The following is a 19616-nucleotide window of genomic DNA, read 5'->3' as shown; positions in this document are numbered from 1 at the left end:
ATTCTGCTGTGCTGTAGGGGACAAGTCATGAAGATTGCTTTTCTTTTTTTTTTTTTTTTTCTCTCTCTTTTTGAGACATGGTCTCCTTGTAGCCCCAGCTGTCCTGGAACTCACTATGGTAGACCAGGCTGGCCTCGAACTCAGAAAGATCCACCTGCCTCTGCCTCCCAAGTGCTGGGATTAAAGATGTGTGCCACCATGCCTGGCGAAGACTGCTGTTTTTACACTCACTTTATATTTAACCCAGCTCTTGTCTAGGTGAACAGAACTGGCCTCAGCTCTCCAGTGGGATGGGATGCTTAGTGATTGCATTTCCTTAACAATGACACGTGTTCGAGTGGCGGCGGCAGAGTCCATGCCTCTTCTCCTGGAGTGTGCACGAGTCCGGGGTCCCGAGTACCTTACACAGATGTGGCACTTCATGTGTGACGCTCTCATCAAGGCCATTGGCACAGAACCAGATTCAGATGTCCTCTCAGAAATAATGCATTCTTTTGCAAAGGTGAATATTTTCCCCTCGATAGCTCCCTAAAAAGGAAGGAAAAAAGCCTTGTTCAGAATAGCCTTTCTCCTCCCCTGGTACATCACCAGCACACAGCTCTGTACCTTGCTCAGACTTGATTTCAGGGTCGTGTGTGTCCTCCTCACACTCTTCAGTTCAGAATTTCTTGTTTCCAAAAAAACTTGCTTCTGTGCCTTGCCTACAGTGTTCCCTCCACCTTCAAGCTTTTCCAGAGCACTTTACCCTTTTCTCTGGTGTTCTTTATATGCTTCCATCTTCGAGTCTTTAACCTATTGTGGAAGATAGGTTCAAAATAAAAGTATTGTTTCTGACTAAAAATGTGTGTGTGTTGTGTGTGTGTATTTGTCTACCCATTTGTTAGTCTTCCAGAATGTTGAATTGTGATCATTCTCTCAGGCTCCTGTATATATACGATTATTAATGGAGTTTAACTCTTGACACTTAAAAACCCTTAAATCTTCCGTGTTTTCTTTACACACAGTGCATTGAGGTCATGGGAGATGGATGCCTTAATAATGAGCACTTTGAAGAGCTGGGGGGTATACTGAAAGCAAAACTTGAAGAGCATTTTAAAAATCAAGAATTGCGGCAAGGTAAGTCTTCGGTGCTTTTTATTTCTGAACAGAATCTTTGACCTTTTTGGTGATCAATCAAAAACATTTATTTGGGTGTGTTTTAGTTAAAAGACAAGATGAAGACTATGATGAGCAGGTTGAGGAATCGCTACAAGATGAGGTAATTGCTCCCTTTAGAGCTTCCTTTACGTGACCATTGGCCTCAGATATTTCTAAATGCTTCAGTTTCCAATCTTCCTTGTTCTGATATAATTATCAGTTATCTTGGGCAAAAGAATCTGGCACTTATTATATATAGCGTAAGCCATTTAATTAACTGGGGGTTGTGTGTGCATTTTTTTTGCAATCCCCACACATACCATAAGTTGCCTGATGTTGTTCATAACGACCATTTGTCTTTAATGACTATTTGACCGTTTTAAATATGAATAACCTCCAACTCCCTTGTTAACTCATCTCGTCCAGATATGGTGCCATCACACCCTTAGACCATGGGTAGAGCCAGTATCTGACATGTGTCCTCTCTGGTGGGCCATGCCCACATGTGCAGCTACCTCCAGTGCTGTGGGCCTGCATTGCCGCTAGACTCCAGACTCCCCTCCATACCACTCCAAAATAGGAAAGCACTGTGCTGAAAACAAATCACCACAAATGTTGCATTGCCACACTTCTTTTTCCATTGGTGAGATTAGGGTTGCCTCAGTCTCCAGTTCTTGGTGGGTCTTAAGACAGAAAAGAACATTTTCATTTCCTGTATTTTGGGGAGATTTTATAAACATCACTACTAAGAGAGAATGCTTTTTAAATCCATGTGTGTTTTGTTTCTTTTTTAGGATGATAATGATGTTTATATTCTGACTAAAGTGTCAGATATTTTACACTCAATATTCAGTAGCTACAAGGAAAAGGTGTTACCATGGTTTGAACAGCTGCTTCCACTAATTGTCAACCTGATTGTAAGTGTTAGCCATCTAAAAGTTATTTTGAATAGTTAACCTGGAATTCTCTTATTACAACATAGAAAATCTTGCACTTGAAAGTTAGAATGGACCTCAGAAATAATTTTCACTGTGTGTTTTTAATTATCGAGCATAGGCTTTTGCCCTGTATGTTTTCTGTTTCAGCTTATCTGTGCCCTATTAAATTAATAAATAGAATCAGAATGACCCCCCGCCCCAAGCAAATCCATTTATGATCCTTACTATGGGCAGTCTTAATCATTATGGACAATGAACTCAGCTATTTGAATTTTAAATATTTCATAGGCATTACATTTTAGTTTAAAATTCACAACATAAACAAAAGTAGATTTCTTCAACCTCTGCCCCCACACATACATAGTCTCCTGTAAATTGACAGGTTAGATGTTTTGGGAGGTATGCTGTTGCTTGTTTTATTTACTGTAGCCCTTACCACCAAGCCCAGTTGGAGGGGTGTTGAAAAAGATGGTAGATGCATACAACATGTAGAAGCAGTGCTCTGAAATTGTCATTTCCCGGCTACTTGTATTTGTGTTTTATAACATAGCATTATTACTGTCTTCATTTGGAGAGAGTGTTGGTTACAGTAGGGGACAATCACTATGTTGTACAGGCTAGCCTCCAGCTCCTTGGCTCAAGTGATCCCTCTGCCCTAGCCTCCTGGGTAGCAGGGATTACAGACACATACCTGGCTACCTTTGTCCCCCTACCCATTTTTGTTCTAATTTTAAAGTTTTTAAAGTTAGCATGCAAAGTATAATGAGTTTTCATTGCAGCTTTTTGTGTTTATTGAGATGGGGTCTCCCTTAGCCCCAACTTGGCCTGGAACTCGCTATGGAAGTCAGGCTGGCCTTGATCTCAAAGAGTTCCATCTGCCTTCAGAGTGCTGGGATTAAAGGCATGCACCACCATGCCCAGTTCATGGTAGCTTTTTTGATGCATGTTTTTGTCCTTTTCACAAGTAAATTTATGTACATTGCTGCCGTATTGGGTCTTCCTGGTATGTAGTAGTGCCAGATTTGGGGCCTCTGTAACAAATCACACAAGTCCTTTAATGTAAATTTCATTAAATGTATTTGTTCAAGTGGTGTTACTTATGAGAAGTGGTTATTATGCTTGTACCAGTATTCAGTACTTAAAAGGGAATCTCTTTTGTAGTGTCCACATAGACCGTGGCCAGACAGACAATGGGGATTGTGCATCTTTGATGATGTCATAGAACACTGTAGTCCAGCTTCATTTAAGTATGCAGAATATTTCTTAAGGCCAATGCTCCAGTATGTGTGTGACAACAGCCCAGAAGTCAGGCAAGTTTTTCTTCTTTTTAAGGACGTGTGTTGTGTGTGTGTGTGCGCGCGCGCGCGCGTGTGCGTGTGCGTGCGTGCACGTGCCTACTGTAATCTCTCGGCTGGACCCTTGCACAGTTTTTAAATTTTTTTTTCTTCTTTTTAAGGACGTGTGTTGTGTGTGTGTGTGCGCGCGCGCGCGTGTGCGTGCGTGCACGTGCCTACAGAGACCAGAAGCGGATGTCAGATCCCCTGGTACTGAAGTTACAGGTGGTTGTGAGAGAGTAACAAGTGCTCTTAAGTTGAGCCATTTCTCCAGCTCCCGTATTTTTTTTAACTTCGTTGCTTTTTTATTCCCCACACCATCTATAGCATTAAAATTGTGTCATGCCTACTCTCAATGAAATCTGAGTGGAATCTATATTGCCCCAGACTTATCCTGGGACTTAAAGAACTTACAGAAGTGGGAAACAGAAGCTTGCAGCTTAACGCCTTCAGGTGGTATGCAATGTAAATGTGAAGGCTGCTGCTCTGTGGGTCTTCCCTTCATAGTATAAGTGCTCCTGTCCCCATGCTTAGTGTTCCTATTATTACAGTTTGTGGCACTGAAGCTAAGAATGTAAACTTTCCTTACACTTAGCAACCAATAACAACCAAAGGTAAACATACATATGTTTACTTGCATCAAAATATAAGGTTTGGCTGACCTTTTTTTTTAAATGTTTATTTTAGAAGCACTCCCGCTGCTTGTAAGAGTTATTCAGTCTGGAGACTCAAAGACCAAAGAAAACGTCAATGCTACTGAGAACTGCATCTCAGCAGTAGGTAAAATTATGAAGTTCAAGCCTGACTGTGTAAATGTTGAAGAGGTCTTACCACACTGGTTGTCTTGGCTTCCACTACATGAAGATAAAGAAGAAGCTGTTCAGACCTTCAATTATTTGTGTGACCTGATTGAAAGGTAAGGAAGCACAGGCTGGCCTTATTTCCCTCCTCTTCATGGAAAGTGTGAAGTTAAACCACCTCTGGCCAGCCCCCTGTTGTGTAGATTTAAGAGTGTTGTCTGTAAGTCATGTTACGAGGCCGTATCACAGTTCAGCACCTCTATAGTAAGATCTAACTTCAAGTTGTTTTTTGTGGGATTAAATTCAGCAGATCACTTTAGAAAATGATGTTCATAGGAAGCCATCAAGTGTTCTATTGCCCACCACATTTGCTATAGAATAATCTATAGAATAGATTGAATTATATCGTTGGACTTACAAACCTGGTGTTTTTCTCTGGATTCAAGCATCGGTGGTAGCCAGGTATGGTAATCCTAGCACTGGGTGGGGAAGGAGGTGAGGAAGGAAGATCGCTGCAAATTCACGGCCAGTCTGGGCTACATAGAAATATCCTTTCTCAAAAAAAAAAAGGAAAGAAACAAAAAAAAAAAACAAGAGGAAAAGGAATCCATGGGCTAAGGTCATACACCAGACAGACATTGTGACAGCCCTGCACCGTCCTGTTAATCAGTTTTGTGTCCACGGGTATCTCTAAGAGCTGCAACAACATAGTGGCTTTACCCAATCAAAGTGATTCTTTGGCGTCTTTTTCTGAAGCCACATCCCCTCTTAGTTTGATCTTGGCTCTGTCAACTGTTCGTTACTATTTTTAGTTTATTCATGAATCCAGTAAAATTCCTGGAGTTTGTAGCAGTAGACCAATAGACATACTGCTTCATGCCTATTAGAATTTAGATTCATGTAACCTGTGGGGGAGGAGGGGCCCACTGAGGTTCCTAGTGAGAAATGTGATATCTGCCTCAAGCTACACTGTCCTTGCCTGCTCCTGCGTGCGTGCGTGTGGTGTGTGTGTGTGTGTGTGTCCACTGAGGTTCTTGGTGAGAAATGTGATATCCGCCTCAAGCTACACTGTCCTTGCCTGCTCCTGCATCTGAAATACCAGTTCTCCAGTGGGTTACTGGATTTCTCCTTGGAAGTGACTGCTGTCAGTGACAAAGACTGGAATTCAACTCAAATTCACTATATTTCTTTCCATTTAACCTGCCTGGAATTTATTTCCCCGTTTACTCTTGAAATGCACAAATGATTCTATTGAAACTGTTTAATCTGTGATAAACTTTATTCTTAATGATGTCTTAGGGCTTGTTTGTTTCTTTGGATTTTTAAAAATGTTTTATTTATTGTTATTTTATGTATATGAGTCTATTGCCTTACATGTCATGTAATGCCTGTGGAGGTCAGAAGAGGGTGGTGGATTCCCCTGGAACTTGAGTTAAGGATGGTTGTTAGCCACCACATGAGTTCTGGGAATCAAACCTAGGTCCTCTGCAAGAGCAGCTGAGCCATCTCTCCAGCCCCTATTCTTGTTCTCTTTTCTTTTGTAGCACTAGTGACCAAACTCAGTGGCCTCACACATGCCAGGCTACCTGCACTATAACCAAGTTTCATCTCTAGCCCTCTATTTTTTCATCTTGAGATGGGGGCCTCTGTTGTTTGGCCCTAAGAAAAATCCTGAGAGATGAGCCAGATTGTGTGGTTGGTTGGCTGGTTGGTTAGTTGGTTTTTCCTGAGTTATATAGGAAGAAACTGCAGGACTGTAAGTGAAACTAGCTGACTTTCTTCCTACTGCATTTAAAAAGCACTTGCATCTACTCAACACATAATGGTATGTACAGAACAAAGTCAAGTGTCAGTGATCTCTTACAAAATTCACTTATCTTTATAAGTGTTTTTGCTTTTCTCAGTAATCACCCAATTGTTCTTGGCCCAAACAATACCAATCTGCCTAAAATATTCATTATAATTGCGGAAGGAGAAATGCATGAGGCCATTAAACATGAAGACCCATGTGCCAAGCGCCTGGCTAACGTAGTTCGCCAAGTACAGGTAAGCTGGTTTGGTTGAACTGGTAAAGGGGAAGTGAAACCTTTCTATATCTCATCATGCCTCAAATGGGTTACTGCCCATATGTTCTCACTGTTCATTAGAAGTAAAATCTTCAACTTAAACTTGAGACATTTTAAGCCCTCCAGTTGGTACTTAGCATATGCTTGTTATAATTTTTCTGCATATCTTGAAGGGGAAAAAGATGCAATTTAGTTAGTTGTCAAAAAATTGTAAATGATTTTTACCTTCTGAATTGTCTGCTGCTGAGGTAGCTTTATCAATTTAAAATCAAAGAAAATGTCCTTTTAAATGAAATTAACTTTGAAGAGATAAACAGATTTCTTTCTTTTACACTAATCTTCAAATTTAGCTAACTAGAGAGAGGGTTGTTTGGGCATTATTTCGATCTGTGCCGGCTGGTTACTAAAATCCTTCCTAGTGATCACTTCACTGGGTCTAAATATGTGTTCTTATTTTTTTTTCTTTCTCTCTCTCTAGACTTCTGGAGGATTGTGGACTGAATGCATAGCACAACTCAGTCCTGAGCAGCAGGCAGCCATACAGGAACTCCTTAACTCTGCCTGAAGGGCCTTAATACCACCTGCCAGAAAACTAACTCCAAATAAACGTTTGCCCTTTTGTTTAGGTTTCTTTGTTTTGTTTTTGAGCAAGAGAGAGCAGTAGTGTTGTGTGTAGGCCGTTCTTGTGGAGAGCTGCAAGGGAAGGCAGCCATGTGCAGAGTGGATTGCCTGGCATTTCTAGCCAACCCTGGAGGAAGTTCCCGTAAGCCCCACGGTAGCACGCAGAGTATTTTTCTATTGGTGTGTCACGCCCATGTGAAGGGTAACGGAAACAAAATTAATTTTTCTCAGTAGACCTAAGGAAATTTAAGGAAAGCAGCTTTAAGGTCAGTTAATCCACATAGATGTGTGTTAAGACAAACTGCTATACAACCTAGTGTTCATTCTATAAATTGGAGTGTGAGTCCTTGTGTGGAATAGAAAGCTTTTACCCAGCCAGCCAGTTGAAAACAACTGATGACAAGCAAGAAGTATGAAGCTGTCACTTGATGTCACTTTCGATTCTTTTTCCCAGAAGGCTTACACAGTGACTCAGCTTGGAGGCTTTCCGCTTCTGGCCCTTGAATGTGAAGTATCGTTGGCATGTCTGACAATAGTCTCTCATTCACTCCTCAATAAACAACATTGAAATACAAAAGAGGCTTGTGTAAAACTTCAGTACTGTCTGGCTTTGATTCCTTTAATGTTTTTAATAAGAATGACATGATATTTTTTTAAAGCTCTAGCTCTGAACGTGTGTCCTCCCCCCATTTTCCTTCTGCAGTTCAACCTTTCAAGTGCATCTCGTTTTTCCTGTCTTCACCGTAATTGAAGCTAAGTTAATGATATGCCTGTTTTGTTCACAGTTGGTTTTCTCAAGGTTTGCAAATTCAACCACCTTTTTTAAAGCTAGGATTGTTCTGGCTAGATCACAAAGATCAGCTTAATATTTTCACTGCAAATTTTAATTGCTTTAGAGATACAACATTGAAATTTTTAATTTTACAATAAGTATTATGGCTAAAACTTACTGAAAATCTTGGTAAAATGTGTGATTTTTTTTTTTTCCTTTATGTATTAACCTCAAAGCAGTAACTGACTGGCTGTTGTTTCTTTCTTTAATTTTTCTAAGAGATTTTAATAGGTTTCTGTTAAATTTCAGTGTTAACAGTTTTATAGTTTGTACTAAACCGTGAGTTAAATGAGTTTTATGCATAGATCAGAATTTGAAATTAAAGGGTTTTGTCCTTTGATTTGCATTACTTAAAATTAGAAATGAAATAAAGAATAGAATGGATTCTCTTTCACGGGCTCCCTGGTTAGCCTCTGCCCTTGGAATCTCCTTGGGGTTTCAGCACTGCCTGGCTGGTCCAAATGCTTCAGTGTCTGACAGGAACCATGCTGGGTGACTTCAGAGCAGCCTCTACTTTCAGCCTGTGCCTTTGGGACTCTGGAAAAGGGACAGGGTAATATTTGAAGCTGCTTTATACTCTACTCCAATGGGAGGAAAGAACAAGGACAGAGTAAGAATGTGTTAAGGCAATCACTTTGTGTCCACTCCTCTAGGAGAGAGTCTGAAGTGAATTCGTGTGCTGATGTCCAATACCTGGAGCAGTGTAAGTTTTTAAAATTACTGCCACACTTGCAGAAAAGGACCTAGCGCATGCACTGTGCTAGGCACCTGTGAGAATGAGTACCTCCCAGTCGAGCACTAGTGATAGTCCTACAGCAAGGGTTGGAGAGCCCTGAGAAGTACTCGGATTAGTGCATGTGGATCAAGTGCAGACCAACTACATCTTTTTTGACAGAAAAGCAAAAGGAAGAATTGGAATTGAATCAAGTTAGTAAGGAAGGTTGGCGCTCAAGGCTGCTGATGTCATGTGATCCTGAAGCCCAGGTCCAGGACTAACTATAAGCTGTTCCAGGAACCAACAGTTCTTTTAAGTTGTCTGGAGAAGTACTTGGAATACCTCGTTCTGTCTATGCAAGATGAAAATTCATGGGCTTTTTCCTTTATACCACGTTTAGTGGCCTTGCATGTCAGTAAGTAATGATACACCGTTTATGAATGCAGACTTCCTGGTGGGAGAAGACTGACTCCACGTTTTTTGGAAATTTTGTAACAGAATACACAGTGTTAGAAACATAGCATAACTCAATTTTGAGTATTTTTTTAATGCTGTAAATTTGAAGTAAACTGTCTTAATGGTAATTGGATACTCTGTAATGAGAGACACCTTTATCATAACTCAAGTTGTAGCTTGACTTCAGTAAGTATCCATAAGTAAATAAACATTCTTGATGCAACTGGTGTCATAATAAATGAGGGGTGTACATATTTGTGGCCTGGTAAACACTTTGTAGTCATGAAGGGATATCCATTTGAAGCTACCAGTAAGGCAGTATGAAGGTTTAAGGAGTTGGCTAAATGTCTCAATTAGCCCGGCCCCATTCTACCTAGAAGTATTGTTGCATCAACAATTTGGTCTCTCCTCATCTTTCATATGATTCATTTGCTCTCTCTCCTTTAGATACAAATGCATAGTAGCCAAAACCTAACCCTATTTCTTTTTTTATGTGTATGAGTGTATTGCATACGTTTCTAAGTGCATCCACGTCATGCAATACCTGTGGAAGTCAGAAGAGGGCATTGGATTCCCCTGGAACTAGAGTTATGGATGGTTGTTAGCTGCCGTGTGGGTGCTGGGAATGGAACTTGAGTCCTCTGCAAGATCAGCTAGTGCTTTTAACCACTGAGCCATCTCTTGAGCTCCTGTGTTTCATTTTCTTAAGCAGAGTCCCCCACCCCCTTTTTTTTAACTTTTTAAATTTTATTTTATGTGTATGCACATATTGCCTGCACGTAGGTAAGTGCACCCGGGTCGTGCAATGCCCACGGAGGTCTGAAGAGGCTGTCAGATCCCCTGGGACCGGAGTTACAGACAGTTGTTAGCTCCCATGTGGGTGCTGGCATTCGAACCCAGGTCTTCTGCAAGAATAATCAGTGTTCTTAACCACTGAGCCATCTCTTCAGCCCCAGCAGAGTCCCCTTCTAATCAAGTTTACGAAGTAGGTTGACAGCAGAGAACACAGCAGATAGTATGTAAGGTGGGTAGTCCCAACCCCCTCTCACCTTCTGCCCCTCCCTACCTAGAAATCAGATGGAGTAGGTGGTCTGTTTGTAGTTCTCAGATATACACTGTCACCACATTTCATGCCTGAATTTCCTCAAATTGTATGTTTTCTTGAATTGATCTCAACTGACTATATAATTTGTGCATGCACCACAATGAACAGCTTGCAGGAGTTGGTTCTTTCCTTTCACCTGTGGGTCCCAGGAATCTAAATCAGGTCATTAGGCTTGGCAGCAAGCACCTTTACCCACTGAGCCATCTTGCCAGCTGCTTTTAAAAAAAAAATCTGGGCCTGGAGAGATGGCTCAGCAGTTAAGACCACTAGCTGCTCTTGCAAAGGACCTGAGTTTGATTCCCAGCACCCATGTGGCAGCTAACAACCATTTGTAACTGGGCTGCATGAAATCCTGCCTCAAAAATGAAAATCCAGTCAAGTCTGGTGATACAGGTCTGTAGGTCCACAGTGTGAGGGGCTGAGGCAAGAGGATCCCAAGATTAAGACCTTCCTACACTGCAGAGTGAGTTCAAGATCAGCCTGGGCAACTTGAGACCCATAGTCTAAAATGAGGGCTGGGGTTAGAGCTTAGTAAGTGCTTACCTAACAAGTGTGTGGCCCTAGTAGGTTCAATCGAGGAAAGGCAAAAGTACAAGTATTAAGCACAATTGAGATCCCTACTGCATTTGCTAAATCTACATATTACTAGATAAAAAAAAAAGATGGTCCTAGGGTTGACAGCTTAGTGGCAGAGTGCCTAGGAAGCACAAACAAGGCCCTGGGTTCATTTCCCCCAGCACCAGGAACAAGGATGAAAAAGTTTAAGGAAAATGTGGTCCATAGTATTGGTTGGTTCTGGTAGAAAGATAGTCACAGTGAATAAGGCAAAAGCCAGAAGCTTATATTATAGCTGTTAGAAGACAACAAAACACAAAAGTGGAGGTGACACTAAGGGGAGATAGTTGCTGTGTATTAAGAAGCAGTGGCTATCCTGGACAACGGTCCGTCGTGAAGAATTGAGCATGCACCTGGAATACCACAGCTGCCTTCTAACCTCAAAAGACAGGCGTCTGGTGAAGAATATTAATGTCTGTCCATTTAATCCTCAGGAAGCTGGGTGAAAAGCCTATGCCAGCTTTCAGGGGTACACTTGCCTTAAAGCCACTGTCCTCAGTGACCTGCCAGGTTCTAGTACAAGGGTAAACTCCAAGAACTAGCAAAAAATTGAAAAGCTGAAGGGATGACAGGTGAGGTCCCCACTTCTACTGATAAAGGAGACCCACACCCAGGGGCTTTCTGCTCTTTCCAAAGAGCGGGGTCAGGGGCTGTTCCCTTCATCCTTGCTTTGTCGGACCAGAAGGGCTGGTTTCTGTTCTGAACCCATTTCCTTTCCAAACTCCATTTCAACCACTGCCTTTTGTGAGTCCAGAGTGCTGGTGATGCTTCTAGGCCTTCCAGAGTTTTTCTCTGATTAATGTGTGGTGAAGAGTGCTGATGTTAATTGAACTCAAGTGCCCGGACAATGCCTGATTGGGCACTGGTAGTGGTGACAGTTACACCAAGACTGGGCACTAGCCCCCATCAAACAGTGCCTGAGCTATGTAACAGAATAGAGAAACCAAAGACTTGGGGAGGGGGTAGCTCAGACGCAGAATGCTTTCTTAGCATGTTGGGAGGCCAGTACAGTGAAGAACTTAGGGAAACCTGAATTCATCTGAAGGTTGCTGGAAATGCCATAATAATTTCCAAAAAGACCTAGCATACTCCCTCAGATCCAGTATCAGGTAAGTAATGCTTCCTTAGTTTTCCTACATGACAAAATATATCCGTACTTAGAGATTCCTCCAGAGCCTTAATGCCTTAATTAGCTCAGCTCTTTGTTATTTGCCAGAAGGGACCATCTGTACCACATTCAAAATTCAAGGCTTAAAATATAGCAAAAAGCCTCTTTCTGGCTTGTTCTCTTGCCACCTCTGTGAAAGAAAAATTTACAGATGAACCAAACAAGCATTTTTTATTTGATTTAATTCATTACCCTCTTGGGATGGAAATTAGCATCCTTGATGAAGTGTATCCATGTCTTGATGGATAGAAGTCAGGCTGTGGACTAGCCCTCATCAAACAGTACTTGGCGAGTACTCTGAGCAGCACCCACCTTCCTTCAGTTAGCCCAGCCTGGATTGTTCTACCCTTTTCCTCTAAAATGTCTCCTCTAAAAACACCTTTGAAATAGTGACTGTTTGAGGTCCCTTTGCAGTACATTGTGATAGCACTCCAACATAACTAAATTGTCTGAAAAACATTTTTAACATCCCATAAGGAAAGAGGTGGGGTGTGTGTGTGTGTAAAATACTAGAGGTTGAACCCAGAACCTTATACATGTTAGGCAAATGCTCTATTATATCCCCAGCTCACTTTTTTTTACGGTTAGTGTGTGTGTGTGTGTGTGTGTGTGTGTGTGTGTGTGTGCATGACACAGCGTGGATGTAACGATCATGTTAACTTGTCAACTCTTCATTCACCAAGTGGGATTGGCGTTTAAATTCAGGTCCTCAAGCTCGGTGCTCCCCCCATCCTGCCTCTAACAAATTCAAAAAGTATTAAGTGTTCAAGGTGATGAAAGTGTGATTTGCCCTAATTTGTTCACTATGCAATACATACCTACATCAAAACATCACTCTACCTCTTAAATCAATACAATTTTATATTGGCTCAAAAATACAAATAATGAAATCTCAGTGAATTGACTTCAAAATTATAATGTAAACAGATACAGTTCTGGGAGTATGACAAAAATCATGTAAATGGTGGGAGGGGGGGGCAAAATTTTAACTAGCCTAGCTATTCAGGATGGAGGCAGAGATTGGAGTTCAAGGCCTGCCTAGGCTTGAAAGTAAGTTCAACCTCAGCCTGGACAATTCAGTGAGATCCTGTTTTAAAGCAGGAAAAGGGCTCAGTGGAGGTTCACTTGTCTTAATGCAGGGAGGGGCCTTGGGTTCAGTTTCTACCATCACAAAAAAATAAAGGAGCCAATTTCTGGCCTCCAATAAGAACATTCTCAGAAATGTGCCCGTTTCCCAGGCTACCCCTTTTTTTATTTGTTTGGTTTTGAAACAGTCTCATAAAGCCTAGACTAGACTGGGTTTAAACTCCAAACTCATTCTGAGTTGAGACTGGCCTTAAATTCCTGATCCTCCTGCCTCCGATTCCAAGTACTGGGATTACAGGTGTGGTAGGCTGTTCCTTACCTCACTTGAATTCTCACAGCAACCCTGCAAATGAGCTGTTTCCCCTTTTCCCAATGAGGAAACATGGAGTTTTATACTATCAGAAAATAGATACTTCTCAGTATCTAGTAAGTTCTTACATCTCAGAAATTCAAATAGACTGATGGCAAACAATAAACATAATGTTGCTTGTAATTTATACTGTGGTTCTTTTTTAAATTGTGTGTTTGTACGTGTGAGTGTATTGCAGAAGCCAGAAGAAGGCATTGAATCCCTTGGAGCTAGAGTTACAGGTGATTGTGTGACAATATAGGTGCTGGGAAACAAACTCAGGCCCTCTGGAAGAACAGCCAGCATTCTTAACCATAGTCATTTCCAGCTCCCCTCCTCCAATGATTGGGAAGCCACTACATGCAGCAAGTATGGAAGGTGATAGTACTGTGTTCTGTTTAATAATGAAGACCAGCAATAGTTTGCAATATGAACAGCTTAGGTGTGGTTTTGATTCTATTTGACTTCTTTGTAATTTTGTCTGGAGAAAAGCATTGAGAACCTTGAGAGGGCAGTAGAGGAGCATCACTGCTCTAAGAGTTTGGGAACGATATTTAGAATTTTCCCATTTTGGAAAATAAAAAATACTAACCTGTGCTAAGGCTATTCTGAAAAACTGATAAGCAGGCCTCATCTTATCAGCCATCAAGTGTGCCAGAACACAGCCACCAGTTGCTGCTGCTAAAGGTCAAAATTAGACCTCCATCCTTCCCTGGTCAAATTTCAAAGTGAGGAGCTAGAAAGAGCTCAGCACCACTTTGGTTCCCAACACACAGGAGAGGCAAGTCACAGCTGCCTGCAAATCCAGGTCTAGGGGATCTGACTTCCTCTTTGGTCTCTTTAGGCACCTACTTTCTCTCTCTCTCTCTCTCTCTCCCTCCCTCCCTCCCTCCCTCTCTCCCCTCCCCCTCTCTCTTTCTCACACACACACACACACACAATTAAAAATAGAATTTTTTAAGTGAGGGGAAAATTGGGGGGGGGGGGTCTTTGAGAACAACAAAGCCTTAGTGAGCTTAGCCCAGAGGGGCTAGTATTCCAGAAAACCAAGGCCAAGCATCACCTCAGGCTTCTTGTCTCACAAGTTCAAAGCATGAAATCCAAGGACCACAGAGAATGAGTTTTAAGAAGTTTATTATAGATGAATAGGTGGATGCTTGAGATAGAGCACAGAGCTCCTGTAGAGCAAAAGTGGGTCCCAGGAAATAGGGTCCCTTTGAACTGTTGATCTGGTGGATTTGGAAGATTTTATGCTGGGGTGAGGCATGGGGAGGGAAATGAGCTGGTCAGTCCAGTTGGTCCAGTCATGTATGAGGTGTTCAGGCTGTCTCCTCATCCTCACATATAGCTTCCAGGCAAGGGTAAAAGATAAGAAGGAACCGTCTGAACTCTCCTGGCATTCCTGGCCCCCAGCAAGGACAGTCTCAGAACTGCTTGCTGCTCTGGATCCCCTGCCTTTCCTGGCCACTTTGTGTCAAAAGAACAGAAGTAAGAAGGTTATCGTATGTGCATAGCCCTAGCACTGTGGAGACCGAAACTGGAGGGTTGCCATGAGTTTGAGACCAGCCTGGTTACAGAACACGAAGAGGGAGTGGGTCTCATGAGTAACTAGAACACCCAGGGCCAAAAAGGCAGCAAGTTAGTCTCAGAGCTTCTCTGGGTTACTTAGCTGTGGGATCAGGCTGTGCTGTTTTAAGTAACTTCATATTCTGTAAAACAGTGATTTTCAGGCTGTGCTTTGCTGCAGTGAGCAGCAACTGGCTCCATTTTGAGTGCAAATGCAAAGGAAGGATGATACTACATCTCCTTTGTACACATAGATACCAGCATCTGTCTGGTCCCACCTATGTGGCACGCACTGATAAATTACTTATTCCTAAAAGCAAAAAATAAAGAAAAATCCTGCAAAGTTATCCAAATAGATTGGGAACATATTGCCAGGAAAACTAGGCCCGAGAACTTACTGAACACACCATACCCATGAAAAATACAGCCCTCTCACCTGGTCCCCAAAGGGAGGGCCATCTAACATACCATACAATGACAACTTGTCATCTAACACCAACAACCCAGTGCATGTGTCAAGAGACCAACAGAGAACTCCTAACTGTTCCCAGGGCTTCAGCTCAGCACAGTTTCCACTGCTTGACATGACCTATTAATTACCGTCCATTTATCTACCTAATGTATGTCTATCCCTCCATTCATCCAGACCTCATTCTATGTATTACCTGTACAGTCCCTTAACTCTGCAACTCAGCTGGGCAGCGGGCTTACATTAGTCATGTGTTTGTATTGTATCTTTGGTCGTCTGTCCATTCTAAATGACAACCTAAAATTGGTAAGGCTTAGGACTGAGCCACGATTCATATAAAATCATTTGGATAATTTTTAAAACTGGATGATTTTGAAAAACATTTCTTCTGCCAGGTATAGTGGTGCACACATTTAATCCCAGCACTCGGGAGGTAAAGGATCTCTATGAGTTTGAGGCCAGCCTGGTTTACATAGTGAGTTCCAGGACAACTCGGGCTACAGGGAGACCCTTTCTCAAAAAGACAAAAATAGAATGTTTTCTTCTCATTTAGTGTCTGATAAATGGCAACTAATTTCACATTCATGAATATGTAGCAAAGAATTTATTGCTGTTTGATTATCTTAATGTTTTGATAATTTTGGGGGGGGTCTTTTTGAGACAGGGTCTCCCTGTAGCCCCAGCTGTCCTGGAACTCACTATGTAGAGCAGGGTGGCCTTGAACTCACAGAGATCTGCCTGCCTCTGCCTCCCGCGTGCTGGGATTAAAGGCGTGCACCACCATGCCCACCTTATAATTTATTTTTTATCTATGTGTATGTGTGTGTATCTGTGTAGCACATATGTGCAGTGCCATGGAGGCCAGAAGAAGGCATTGTATTCCCTGGCACTAGAGTTACAGGCAGTTGTTAGCCATCCAATGTGGGTGCTAGGAACAGAACCCAGGTCTTCTGCAAGAGTAGCAAGCACCCTTAACTGCTAAACCGTCTCTCCACCTCTAGTTTTACTTCTAAGTCCAGCACCTTAGACTGCTTGGCCATGCTACCTGCATCTAGTTTTACTTCTAAGACAATGTGTAGATCCCAAGTTCTATATGTCCCCACCAGAATTTTAGCCTGGAATACTATGATTAAGCAAAGAAGTAAAAGGAATTTGGAGAAACGTGTTTTATAAGCAAAATAATAATAAAACATACTAGAAATTTTAAAGAAATCACCAAAGAGAAATGCATTCCTCTAAAAATAAGTTAAGCTCTCTCTATGTATTGAACATGTCTTGTTTTGTTTTTGAGATAGTCTCACTCTAGCCCAGGCTATCCTGGAACCCACTATGTAGCCCAGGATGGGCTCAAAAACTGTTGTCAGACTCCCAAGTGCTGGGATTACAGATGTGAGTTAGCACACCCAGCTCTGAAAACGAATTGTGTGCCATCTAGTGAAAACTTATTACATTGTTAGAAATCTAACATATGCCTATTGAAAAAAATAATAGCCTTTATGCTAAAAATACACGGTTTTGACATAATACTGGACTTGTTAAAGTCTGTCTTGTCATTCATGTCCATTTTGAATGCGTTTACACAAAGCATATAATAACACTCAATTTATTGCTTCCTGGGTATAGTCAAACCATGTATGTGCTAAAATATATGGTGATTTTCTTTGCAGTCCATAGGACAACCCCTTGGGTAGACAAGGAAATTTCTCTCCAATAAAGTGAACATTTCTGTTTCCTTCATCTAGGAAAGAGGCAGATCCTGGATTGGGAACTGGAGACTGGACAGGCAGGTGTCTGATTGGAAGGTTTGAGACTTTATACTTGTGGTACCAGCTTTCCCTCCCCGCCAGACTGGTTCCTTTTCTCTCTGGGAATTGTGGAACCAATAACAAGACCAAGCACTGATTGAACAATGGAAGAGTAACTTATTCTTGTGCAAGAATATGAGAAGTGGAAGGTTGCGGGGATGGCTCAGTGGATGAAGCACTTGTGCAAATGTGAGGGCCGGCATGTGAATCCCCAGCACCCACATAAAAAGCTGGGCAGGGAGCTCTCCTGCCTGACTCAGCCTCCAGGCTAAGAAATGGAAGCAACCTAAATTTCCCTCAAACTGATGTGTGGATAATGGAAATGTGGTACATTCACTCAGTGGTAAAGAAAGACGAATCCATACACACATACACATACACCAACAGAGAGAGAGAGAGGAGAGAGAGAGAGAGAGAGAGAGAGAGAGAGAGAGAGAGAGGTGGGAGATTGACTTGAAAATCACTTTATGATCCTTAGAGGGTCAAGGGTCATGTATAGAAAATAAAAGAGGTGAGGGGGAAGGATCAGTTACTCGAAGGGGGTGATATTCCTATGTTTTTTGAGACTGGGTGGAGATTTTCAGGTGCCACCTCTTCTATGGTTCTTTCTAGTCATTGTCATGGCAGTTGTCAACTCTTTGGGGGATATGTGTCATTCAGCACACAAATGGGATTATACTATTAGAAGTTTGATATCATCAGAGCAGCAAGTACTCTTAATTGCTGAGCCATCTCTACCTATTTATTTATTTAATCTATGTATTTATTTATTTTGAGAAAAGGTCTCACTATGAGCCCTGGCTGGAACTCACTATGTAGACCAGGCTAGCCTTAAATTCATACAGATCTGCTTGCCTTTGCCTCTCCAGTGTTGAGTTTAAACACATACACACACAAACACACACACACACAAACACACATACACACACAAACACACACACACACACACACACACACACACTGACATCCTCAGCCTTTTAATATGGTGCTAGGGATCTAAACACAGACCCTCATACTTATACAGCAAGCACGTACCTACTGAACCACTTCCCCAGTCCTTTCCTGGAATTCTTTTTAAAAATATTTTATTATTTTTATTTTATGTGAGTGTATTGCCTTCGTGTGTGAGTGCACCTGTGTCATGCGATGCCCAGGGATATCAGAAGAGGGCATCAGATCCCCTGGAACTGGAGTTAGCAGCCATGTGGGTGCTGGGAATTGAGTCCTCTGCAAGAGTAGCCAGTGCTCTTCACTGCTGAGTCATCCAGCCTCTTTTACTGGAATTCTTGACTCTGCTGGAGAAAGATGTCAGTTAGACTGCAAAGTGAAGAACTCCTTTCCCTTCCCATATTCCCCTAATTTTCCATCTTTCTGTCTGCCTCAGTACTGCACAGGAGTGTGAGTGTGTGTCTGATTGTGTCCTCCATCACCTTGACAACCCAAGATCATGTACCTTTAAGGTTTTTGTGGTTTTTGTTTTTTTTTTTTTCATTTGTGTGTAAGGCCATCCCACAGTGTCCTATCAGGCTCTCCTGGGGACAGGGACATTCATCTTTAGGACAGAGAAGTCAAGTGCCATTTGTAAACTGTGTTAGGAGCCAAGGTTACTTCACATGTGACTGAGCCAGAGGCCTCAGCCTCATTACCGCCACTCTCCAGCCAAGGAGACAACCAGGGGTTGAAAATAATTAGTGCAGCCAGGCTCTCTCTTCCCACAGGCCCTTATAACCAAGAAAATCTCTGGAAGCAAATAAAACAGATTCTTCTTCTGCACTGCAATGGAATCATTTCTCCTCAGTTTCCTCCAAGATAAGACACTAATGGTAAGAATGGCCAGAGTCACAGGGGAGTTACACAGTTGGAAAACAAGGCAATGATTCTCTTTGTCCTCATTCAAACGACTTTCTACAGGAGCAGCTTTCAGAGGCTGTCTGCAGGCAGCTGAATGGGCACGCTGGAGCACTTTCCTAGGTTGATGGCCAGGATGCCACCACCATGCAGCAGTCAGGAGCCAGCCATTGTGGCTGCTCCAGAGAGTGAGTGAAGTGGGCTCCTGCGAGGAATTCAGAGCCTCAGGATGAGTCTTTGTAATCCTGGAGGAGAAGAACCTTGAGATGCGGTGCCAGTGCTGAGCCTTAAACTCCTTGCCGCCTCAGACATTCCACCAGCTTCTCCAGTACCTAGACTGTGTACTGCTCTAGTCATCAGAGGCAGGAAAAGAACTACATTTGTTTTCAGCTGGGAAAAGTTCCAAATCTTGTGGGGTTTGAAATCCAAGGGGCTGTTTTTTGAAAAAAGCAAAATAAACTGAGACAAGAGAACCGTGAGTTCCAAGCAAACCTAGTTTACATAGTGAGTTCTGGGCCAGCCTGGGCTACACAATGAAACACCTACATAAGCTCATAGTACCTTATACAGAGCATATATATATATATATATTATATATATGGCAGATGACTGAAGAAACAACGTTTTTTGTCTTGAAACATTCACAATGCATTTTTTTTTGGTTTGCTTCTCATTTTATTTATTTATTATCATTGTGGGTATGTAT

General features: G+C 42.1%; 2 protein-coding genes across 2 annotated transcripts in view; both read left to right on the top strand.

Moving 5' to 3' along the window:
• Nucleotides 1-3878, top strand: part of Ipo5 (importin 5) — a 52503-nt gene extending 48625 nt beyond the window's left edge. The window contains exons 19-24 of the mRNA XM_029558906.1: nucleotides 330-502; nucleotides 1005-1116; nucleotides 1203-1258; nucleotides 1932-2054; nucleotides 3237-3385; nucleotides 3797-3878. Of these exons, the coding sequence (XP_029414766.1) occupies nucleotides 330-502; nucleotides 1005-1116; nucleotides 1203-1258; nucleotides 1932-2054; nucleotides 3237-3385; nucleotides 3797-3878 (695 nt within the window). The remainder of the gene's footprint in view (nucleotides 1-329; nucleotides 503-1004; nucleotides 1117-1202; nucleotides 1259-1931; nucleotides 2055-3236; nucleotides 3386-3796) is intronic.
• A 190-nt stretch (nucleotides 3879-4068) lies between these two features.
• LOC115068537 (importin-5-like) lies at nucleotides 4069-9122 on the top strand. Its single transcript, XM_029558874.1, has 3 exons — nucleotides 4069-4325; nucleotides 6114-6255; nucleotides 6754-9122. Exons 1-3 carry the CDS (start codon nucleotides 4084-4086, stop codon nucleotides 6838-6840), a joined length of 471 nt encoding a protein of 156 aa, XP_029414734.1. The 5' UTR covers nucleotides 4069-4083; the 3' UTR covers nucleotides 6841-9122.
• The last annotated feature ends 10494 nt before the right edge of the window (nucleotides 9123-19616 follow it).

Source organism: Nannospalax galili, unplaced genomic scaffold (genome assembly GCF_000622305.1).
Source record: "Nannospalax galili isolate Female #2095 unplaced genomic scaffold, S.galili_v1.0 scaffold528, whole genome shotgun sequence".
Classification (NCBI taxonomy): Eukaryota; Metazoa; Chordata; class Mammalia; order Rodentia; family Spalacidae; genus Nannospalax; species Nannospalax galili.
The sequence above is the reverse complement of the archived record's forward strand: the minus strand, read 5'-3'. Positions and strand labels throughout refer to the sequence as shown.